Source organism: Belonocnema kinseyi, chromosome 7 (genome assembly GCF_010883055.1).
Source record: "Belonocnema kinseyi isolate 2016_QV_RU_SX_M_011 chromosome 7, B_treatae_v1, whole genome shotgun sequence".
Classification (NCBI taxonomy): Eukaryota; Metazoa; Arthropoda; class Insecta; order Hymenoptera; family Cynipidae; genus Belonocnema; species Belonocnema kinseyi.
The window spans coordinates 59776893-59787275 of record NC_046663.1 but is presented as its reverse complement, the minus strand read 5'-3'; the positions used below and the strand labels follow the sequence as shown (position 1 = coordinate 59787275).

Below are 10383 nucleotides of genomic sequence, written 5' to 3'. Positions count from 1 at the left end.
TGCCGCATAACGCCCGAGTGCGAGCGCGAGGACTCCCTCTACAACCGGCTCTGTAACTCAATGAATTTCAATTTGTCCATTTTCTTATTAGACATTTTTCAAGTAAAAAAGTCAAGCTTTCTTCTGAGACTATTTAAAAAAAAATCGTAGATGCCTAAATTGCGAAAAAAGTTAAATAAATAATTGATTTATTGAAAAAATTGTTTAACCAATTTTTTTGTTATAAATAATAAAATAGGATGCAAGCGTGTGAAAAGCACTTTCCAAAACCCTCATAAAAATTTTAAATCGCGTAATTAGAAAGGAAGTTATAGGCGTTTGAAACTACCTCTGCAGGGTTTGGGGTTAAAAATTCAACCCCCCCTCACTTGGGGAGGGTTGGTAATCCTGGTCTATAAGTTTGTGGATTAACTACTGTTGGGTAGGCGAACATATTCCCAGAATTTAGAGACAATCGAAAAACATGACTTTTTGAGTTGGGGCAGTTGAGGAATAATGCCCCATATATATATATATATTATTATATATATATATATGATTAACACACAATATAAAAAATCAGTAGTGAATACAATGGTGTCTGACAAAGAAAATTTGAGACACTCCATTATTTTTGCACTCCATTGAAAAAAGCAGCTAAGGTGATCTAAATGATTTTGTAAGCCTTAGGAGAACGTGCGGCGACACATGAAAAGTGTAAAAAGTAGTTGCTGATATTTGACAATGGTGATTTTGAATTGAAGTGCAAACAGAATGCAGTATCTCAAATGCTGTTTGTGGGACGCCATTTTATTCACTAATGATTGTCGAGGTGAAGTCCGCAAGATCGCCGCTTTTATATGGTGTTTTAAAGTTTAATGTTCGCCTTTTGAAACTACCTTAGGATGAGATAAAATTCAAGTTTGGCCAAGAGTCATAAGACATCAAAATAAAGGCACCAAATAAATTTTTAGACCTAATATTTCTTGAAATTTTACTTCTAGAAATACTAAAATAGAGCCAATAACATTGTTGAACAATAGTCTACAATAATTCATTAAAAAGTAGTTTGTAACCAATAAAACACTTACTTGCGGTATAATTCGAGGTTTTTTCTCAATTTTTCCATGTCCTTAAATATCAACTGTGCTTGTTTTTGCTGTGAGCAAATTGTACTTTTCAACAATAATCTTTCTTCTTTCCATTTTATGCCCTCTCTACGAAGACCCCGAACCTGCTTATCTAAGGTATTTGCCTTTAAGTTCTGACTAATCAGCTCCTTTTGTTTTAGGGCCAATTCCTGCTCCAAACATTCCACTCTGCTTCTCAATCTTTCGATCACATCTTCGGCTCCATCATTATTCATAAAATTTAAATAAACCCTGTTTATTTCGTTTGCAGTAACATCTCTTCGACATTGCGGACATGATTGTTTGCTAAGCATTAATTTTTGGTTAGATTTTTTTAAATACAAAAAGTCGCAAAACAATTTACAGAATGTTTTTGCGGTTAGTTATTCTGAAATATTTGAATAAACGAAGCTTGTACCTTTGCAGCCAACGAGTCAAACATTCCAAATGAAATATGTGTCCACATTGTGTATTGCAAATAACTGCCGATGGCTGCAGCAATTCTATGCAGACTGCACAAACGATATTCATGTTTCAGTTATTTGAAGAAATACGAATTTTATTTCATTAGCAATTAGTCACGGTGTCAAAGCAAAACTAAGTTATTTATCAAAGAATGCTCTATTAAAAACTAAACTTACTACAAAACTGATAAAACACAAGGTGCTATTACAGCAGTGTGCCGTTAAATGTTTCAATCGGAAACTTTCACTTTGAATGTTTTAAAGGACGACATTTTTGATGAATGAGATTTTGAAGAAACTTCTGGAAATTTAAATAATTGAATTTTTGAGTAAACTTGGCACTTTAGATCAAGGAAAATATGAAATAACATTAACACAATGAACTCTTCTCATATAAAGTGTGCCTCAAATGATTTATTATGAACCCTGAAAAAATTCAAATGTTGCGTCAGTTGTATCTATAGTTTAGGTTATGTTGTGTAGTTCTAAAATTCCATAAGTTTCACTCATTTCGAAACTTTTCATTGAAATTTTCGACCAGAGTTATGAAAAATTATAAATTTCTGAAACGGTACATTACTCGTGATAAACGTATATTATGCGTATTTAACGTCATACCCACATTGTGTCAATTGTCCGAGCAGTTTCTCTGTTTCACATTTTTGGGATTTCTTGCTGTAACATTGAATTATTTAGTCTAAATGAACAATTTACCAATTTCTTAGATGTTTTTGTTTTTCTGAATTTTCACTTTAGTTTGATACCAAATACGCCAAAGCTGGGTTTTAGTTCCAGTGTTGAGGGTTTCCTGCAAATAGCCTTCGAACTAAAGCGGGACAATCTAAACGTAAACAGTGAGGGCCGCCTGACTAGTTTTCAATTTGAATAGACAGGGCGAGGAAAAAGGATGGGAACCCCGGAAAATCTCAAGAGGGTTGGTAATAAAAAAAACTGGTTTTATGATTGAATTCCTCGTTGAAAGTTACTTATGACCTGTCATTAACCTTATTTTCTAATCACTTGTTATGCGTGATTTTCTTGCAAGCACTGCCGATATCAAAAGTATGGGTTCCCATTTTAAAAAAGGTTGACCTTCAAATGACCTTGAAGGTGAGGTACAAGGTCAATTCCAGGTCATTACTGGATTCCTCGTTGAAAGTTACATAAGACCTGACTTTAATAATTTTTTTACGATCAACCCTCTGAGATTTTCCGGGGTTCCCATACTTTTTCTTCAGCCTGTATATCTATAATGTCTCAAACGTTCTCGCCCTGCTCCGCTGAGAAATTCCGTAGGCCAGCAGTTCACTTTGTTAAACAAAATATTACAGTATGCAATAAGGGGCGAAAGCAACAGATCTTTCTCGGGGGCAGTAATTACCCGACGGAAAAAACATCTACTTTCGTCCCTTGTCGCATATAGTATTTTATTCTAACCTCGAGCACGGGCATCTTTTGGCTTTGAAATGCAGCTTTGACGCATTTTTCTATAGTTTTGTTCGCGCTTCAAATTCTGAACGACTAATTTTTCCTTTCGCCCCGCTAATTTTACTTTCGCCCGCTAAATTTACTTTTGCCCCGCTGATTTTACTTTTACGACGCTAATTTTACTTTCGCCCCGCACTGGGTTTGCGGAAAATATATGCTACTTTCGCCCCTATTTTCAGGAGCAAAAGGTGATCAGTTCGGTCGAATGTGGAATAAAAAAAACCTGCAGATAGCTGGTAGAAGGTAATATAGAATACAATAAATGTTTAAAGAATCCCACACTTTATCCAAACTCTTAAAAATGAAATAAATAAAACAATGCGTTAGTGCATAGTAGCAATAGTTTCATTGAAGGTTTTCAAGAAAGGGTGAATAAGCGACAAGAGATAACTGACGATTTTACGAAAATGGGATTTTTACTAGAAAAGTATTGAAAATTCAAATACACATCAAACTTTTTTTTATGATATTCACGAAAGGCGTATATTGCAATATCTTCGTGGTTCAATTACACCAAACTCTCGGTTTCAGTCCTTGAACACAAATAGAGGGGCTCAAAATGTAAAGAGTCAGGGCCGTCTTCTGCATTTCCAATTGTAATATATAATATTACGCAAAATAAGCGAGTGATTACCCACGTATATGGCACAATATGCGCGAGTGAGTACCCGCGAAATGCGATTTTTCGATACGCTGCAGGTATTTTTCATGCTCGAGTAGCAACCGTCTCTCGCTCCACGAGCTGAAAAACTGCCGGGGCCTGCAGTTCTAGGAAGGCAGAGACCGAGGAAACAAAAACCGAAACCCTTTTTTAGTTGAGTATTTATTTTCTTGTCTCTATCTCAATTCGACCGCGGCAGGGTAAAAAAAGTGTCAACCCCACTTGATCACCTTCGGACCATATTTTCTTGTAATTGAAGGCTACTGTTCAATAAAACTTTTTAAAGATTGCGATGCTTTTTCGTATTACTGGTATAGTATTCCTGGTATGGCCTGCGAGGTGCCCGACAATTTTAAAATTGCTTTTGCACAGAAAGGTTTCTTGAATCCAACGGTATGAGGTGCTTGCGCGAATTCATGGTCCTTATCTAGATACTGTTAATTAAACATTTTTTCATAAATAATGCTGTATCTCCTAAAATTATCGGTATTTTAACTAAAACAAAAAACAAACAAAAAAAAACTATTAGGTGTTATTAAAATCCACAATTTATGTCCTAGGAAAAAAACTCAAAGAAGGATATTATAAATATCGACTTGTGTGCATTGTTTATGGATATCTTTCAGGTTCGTCTGCACAATTATTTAAAGAAAGATATCACGCATAAGATTTATTTTGCACATTTTTGCATTAGACCCATAACTCATATAAAAAAACACAAAAAAGTTTTGCAACAATGTTTCTTCAAACCAGATTTTTGCTGACAATTATAAAAATGTTAACATCTTTTCTCATTCTGGTAAAGGATCTACAGAGGAAAAAGGTTTCTCCAAGACATTTTTTCGTATCCTGAATAATTTATGTAAGTAATAAAAAACTCATTTACAAGAAAATAAATCTTGAAAGCTCAACCGGCATTGAAAATATTAACAGATTCTTTCCATCTTCTTTTGATTTATGATAATAACGTAATAAAACGTCAGCTACAATTGGGTTCGAAGAAACTTTGCCGCAAAACTTGTTTGTGTTTTTTTTTTTAATAAAAAATATGGGTCAGATGCAAACATGCGCAAAATAAATCTTATTTGTGCTACCTTAATATAAATAATTGTGAAGATGAACCCGAAAATGTCCAAAAACAATGCAAAAAGATTAATTTTTATTAGAAATCAAGAACGTCAATCAGTGCAAAGTCAACTTCACTAAATCTATAAATATTTTTAGTATTGAATACAGTTAAGAGTTTTAATATAATTAGATGTGTGGTTTTAGATTTAGATAAAAGCTTTCGGCTGAAAACAATTACTAAGAAAAAAGAAAAAAAACTCCTCCAGGACAGTCCAATATATTTAAATCAATCTTCTTTCTAGTAGTTCTATGCTGTATAGGTTGTTGTAATTTCAGCGTCCTCAGTTTCATAACACTGATATAAGTAATTAAAGTTTTACGAGATTCTGCAGCACTGGCGATTTTTTTGACATCATTGATCAAACATTCGACACTGAAATAAAGCAAAAATTTTATATTAGTTCTACAAATTGATTAAGTGCCTCTTTTATGCATTGTAAATCTTGGTCAAACTTGAAGTTTTTCCACCCGAAAGTATTTTAAAGGGCAAACGAAAAGTTGTAAAAATATAATGGGTGGCGGCTTTGCAGACTTAGCATAAAAAATCATTAGTGAAGATAATGGTCTCTGACAAAGAAAATTTGGGATAATGCATTCTTTTTGAATTTTATTAAAAAAAAAAAAAAAAAAAAAAAAAAAAAAAAAAAAAAAAAAAAAAAAAAAAAAAAAAAAAAAAAAAAAAAACAGCTGAGGTGACCGAAATTATTTCGTCAGCTTAAGTAAAAGGTGCGGTGACACATAAAATGTGTACAAAGTAGTGTCAGAGATTTCACAATGGTGATTTTTGACTTGAAATGCAAAAATGCAGTATCTCAAATGATCCTTGCGGGACACCATTGTATTTACTAATAATTTTGTAGGAAAAGTCCGCAGAGCCGCCACTTTTTATATTGTTTCTTAAACTTTAAGGTTCGCCCCTTGAAACTGCCTTAAGACGGAATACAACTTAAATTTGACATAGAGTCATAAGACATCAAAAATAAAGGCACTGAATTAGTTTTTAGACATAATAAATAATTGTTGAACCATTATTTTTGGAAATTCTACAATAGAGCCAAAAACTTTATTGACAAATAGTCTATAATAATTAATTAAAAAGTAGTTTTTAGTAAATAAAAGACTCACTTTCGGCATAATCCGAAGGTTTTTTCTTAAAATTTGTCCATATCCTTAGATATCAATTGTGAACTTTTGCTGTGAGCCGAAGGTACTCTTTTTAATAATAACCTTTCTTCTTTCAATGTTATGCTCCAAACCTTCCACTCTGCTTCTCAATATTTAGATCTTTTCTTCGACTCCACCGTTATTCACAAAATTTAAATAAGCCCTGTTTATTTCGTTTACAGTAACATCTCTTCGACATTGCGGACATGATGGTTTGCTGAGAATTAGTTTTTGGTTAGATTTTTTTGAAGACGAAATGTCGAAAAACAATTTACAGAATGTGCTTGTGTTCAGTTATTCCGAAATATGTAAGTGAACGAAGCTTGTACCTTTGCAACCAACGAGTCAAACATCCCAAATGAAAAATGTGTCCACATTGTGTATTACAAGTAACTTCCGATGGCTGCAGAAATTCCATTCAGACTGCACAAACGATATTCATGTTTGAGTCATTCAAAGCCACGCGAATTTTATTTCCTTAGCAATTTGTCACGACGTCAAAGAAAATCTAAATTATCAATAAAAGAATGCTTCATTAAAAACAAAATTAACCTAAAGCCTGATAAAGCTCGAGGTGATATACAGAAACGTCACAATGTGCCATTGAATGTTTGAATCCGAAAGTTTCACTTTGAATGTTTTAAAGCACGACATTTCTGATAAATGAAATTTTGAGGAAACTTAAGATGATTTGAGTAATTCAAATATTTGAGTAAATTTGATATTCTAGAACAAGGAAAACAAGAATATAACAAGAAAATAATAAACTCTTTTCGTATAAAATGTGTAAAAATTAAATTATAATGAAGCATGTAAAAAATTCCAACTTTGCGTCAGTTGTATCTATAATTTAGGTTATGCTGTTTAATTCTAAAATTTCGTAAGTTTCACTCAGTTCGAAATTTTTCATTGAAACTTTCGGTCGAAATGATGAGCAATTATAAATTTCTGAAACGCTGTATAGCTATAGTGGGAAAGGTATATACGTATTTGACGTCATACTCACATTGTGTCAACTGTTCCAGCAGTTTCTCTGTTTTGCATTTTTCTTTTTCTCGCTGGAATATTGAATTATTCACTGTAAATAAACAGTTTTCCAATTTCTTAGATGTTTTTATTTTTCAAAATTTGTACTTTAATTCAATACCAGATAGGAGTAAGATCACTTCGGAAAACGAAGCAATAAAAAATTAAAAATATTAAGGTAGAAAATTATATAAAATAAAATGAATATTTAATAAATTCTGTAATATTTTATTCCTAAAGGAATGTTGATAAGGAAGTTTCCGCACTTTATCGAAACTCTTAAAAGTAAAATAAATAAAAGTAATAAGGCATAGTAGCAATAGAAAGAAAGTAACTAACAATTTTCCGAAAATGTGGATTCTTGCTAGAAAAGTCTCGAAAATTCAAATAAACATTAAACTATTTTTGTGATATTCACGAAAGGTGTATGTTTCAATAAATTCACGGTTCGATTACACCAAACTCTCGGTTTCAGTCCCGTGTTGGAGGTTGCCTGCAAATAGCGTTGGCCACAAATCTGGAGGATCCAAACATGAACATTCTGGGTTGTCCGAACCATTTCCAATTGGAATATATTATATTGCGCAATGTACAAGTGTGAGTACCCGCGCATTACGCCATTACCTTAAGCTGCTGGTATTTTTTATGCAAGAGTGGGAACCGCCTCTCGCCCCGCCAGCTGAGAAACTGCTTGGGTCTGCAGTTCTAGAAAGGCAGAGGGTGAGGAGACATAAATCGATAGTTTATTTTAATTGATTGAAAATTGATTTTTTGGGAATTGAATGATTTTTTTAAATCAAATTTTATCAAACTTTTTCCCCTCTCGATACAATAACTCAACAACACGGGGACAGATAAACAGTTCAAGAATTTATGGACGTCCTCTATATATTTTTAATTAAATATTTTTTCATAAATCATGCTATATCTCGTAAAATTATCAACATTTTAACAATTGTTTTTAAAACTATTAGGTGTTTTTAAAATCCACAATTTTTCTCCTGTGTTTTTTTTTCTGACAGACAGTTTTGGAAAAGAAACGCAAAACAGAATATTATAAATATCAATTTGAGTGTATTGCTTATGGATATTTTCCTGGTTCGTCTTCAAAATTATTTGGATTGTGATAACACTTATAAAATTTCATTTACCCATTTTTGCATCTGATCCATAGTTTATATACATACAAAACACACAAACAAGTTTTGCAACAATGTTTTCTTGTGAACATGACTGTAGCCGATAATTAATAAAATTCTTAAATCTTGTTTTTTATAATGTTAAAGGATCCATAATTTATGTAAGGAATAAAAAATTAATTTTAAAGAAATCTTTAAAGATAACTGGGATTGAAAATAATCGAATTTTTCCGTCTTATTTTTATTTTGTCGTAATAACATAACAAAGCTAATGCGGCTTATTAACATGCGACTTAAAAATATTTTCCAGTATTTTTATTTTTCTCCACCGGATCTAATCTTCAAACAATAGGAAGGTCGCGCGTGTCAAGACACTGCCCGCTCGACCGGCACTAATTTTCTAGCAATGCAGTGGGCAGGTCGCACGAAGAAAACAACGGCAAGATCTTCCATTGCTAAAAGATTGGAGGCGTTTGAGAAAATAAAATTTCTTTAAATTGTTAATAAATTTAATTTTTATAGCACGGATTAGCTTCGATATGTTATTAAGAGAGAAAAAAATAAAGATTGAAAAAAATCGGTTAATATTTGCAATCTCAGTTAATCTTCGCAGATTTATTTTCTTTTAACTTGATGTTTAATTTCCTGCCTAAATTCTTCATGAAACGAAAAAAGCATATAAGATAAATTTTTGTATCCCTATGGATACTTTAACACAATGCGAAAACGGGATGTGAACATTTTAATTATGGTTAGTAACAATCGGGTTCAAAGGAATTTTGTTGCAGAACTTGTTTGTGTTTTTTTATATAAACTACTAGTCAGATCTAAATAAATGCCAAGAAGAACCTGAAAAATATTTATAAACAATGAATAAATTTCGATTTCTACAATATGCTTTTTTTGCGTTTTTTGTCAAAACTATTAGTAAGATAAAAAATTTCATGGGATACAAATGGTGAATTTCACTAACATCTAATAGTACTAACAGAAATTTTTTTAGAATGTTGATAACTTTAGTAAATACAGCATGATTTAGGAAAAAATATTCAACTAACAATTTATGGAGAACAACCAAAAATTCGCGAAAGCACCTCATGCTGACAATTGCTTTTTTTTAATTCGTATTTTTTGGTAGAAGGTGAATCTTTCTGGTAGAAAATTCACCTTTTTGGTTTAAAATTGGTACTATTTCATTTTTGGTTTCCAATTTATATCTTTCAAATTAAAAAACAATTACAGTAAACTTGTTCAGTTGTGCATGTACTAAAAAAGGGCGGGTCGACTTAAAATCAATAAATACTATCAATAATTATACATATAAAAACATCAGACTATTGGCGTGGTAATTCCTGTAACTGATAGCTCATGTAGGTTTTTTCAGGGGGGGGGGGGGCAGTAGACGGTTTCGTATCTAGTCTGAATCAGAAAGGCGCAGTACGCGGGTAATCACATGCGGAGATTGCGCAATATTATACATTCCAATTCGAAACAGTTCAGACGGCAGTGTTCTTAAGTGTTTTGTTGACGTACTCCAATTTTCCAAAGTAAAATCAATATGATAGGAAAAAAAAATGACAATATTTTCGCGGAATAGTGAGTTTTAGAGTATGACGTCGCGAGCGCGGTCATGCTGGGATAAGTGGAAATATCTGCAAGTTTAGCATAGAGCTTGACATAGCAGTGGAATACATTTTTTGGAGCAAATATTCTAAACGTATAAAACTAAGTTTGTATATTAATATTTTTAAAGTGTAGAATGCTAGGCCAAGTGACAAATATCAGTCACTCAAGAAAAGAAAACATTCAAACTTGCAGGTTACTGTATCAGATCGGCTACACTCCGCTGAGAATTTGTGATATTTAATTTTACTTCTTGAAACTGAAAGGTCATGAATCGACAAAGTAATCGAATGACTGAGAAAATACATTCTACACTTTATAAATGTTACCATTTATACATTAAGGACTTACTTTTACGTTTAGGGTACACTCGAACAGTGTTTATATCCATCGTTCGAGAATGTAAACATTCACTTACATCCTCCCGGCAGGGGACCCCACCAATGCTGCTCATCGAAGAATAAATAGCACTGACCAGCGATCCCAGATCTGAAACGAGATGCGGTCCAATACTATGACAGGGCTATGTCCGTGTGAATATAGTAGGAGACGCTGTAAATGGCTGAGTTGCGCGCGCAACC

General features: G+C 32.9%; 1 protein-coding gene and 1 long non-coding RNA gene across 2 annotated transcripts in view; both read right to left on the bottom strand.

The window, feature by feature from the left end:
- Positions 1–2385, bottom strand: part of LOC117177248 — a 3347-nt gene extending 962 nt beyond the window's left edge. The window contains exons 1-4 of the mRNA XM_033367829.1: positions 2338–2385; positions 2196–2248; positions 1528–1621; positions 1071–1415 (exon numbers count right to left, since the gene is read on the bottom strand). Of these exons, the coding sequence (XP_033223720.1) occupies positions 1071–1345 (275 nt within the window). The 5' untranslated portion in view covers positions 1346–1415; positions 1528–1621; positions 2196–2248; positions 2338–2385. The remainder of the gene's footprint in view (positions 1–1070; positions 1416–1527; positions 1622–2195; positions 2249–2337) is intronic.
- Positions 2386–4300: 1915 nt separating this feature from the next.
- On the bottom strand, positions 4301–10273 carry LOC117177249. The gene is made up of 4 exons (XR_004467682.1): positions 10154–10273; positions 6344–6522; positions 5976–6231; positions 4301–5223 (listed from the first exon to the last, which is right to left on the bottom strand). It is a non-coding gene; the product is annotated as an uncharacterized LOC117177249 (long non-coding RNA).
- Between the last annotated feature and the right edge of the window lie 110 nt (positions 10274–10383).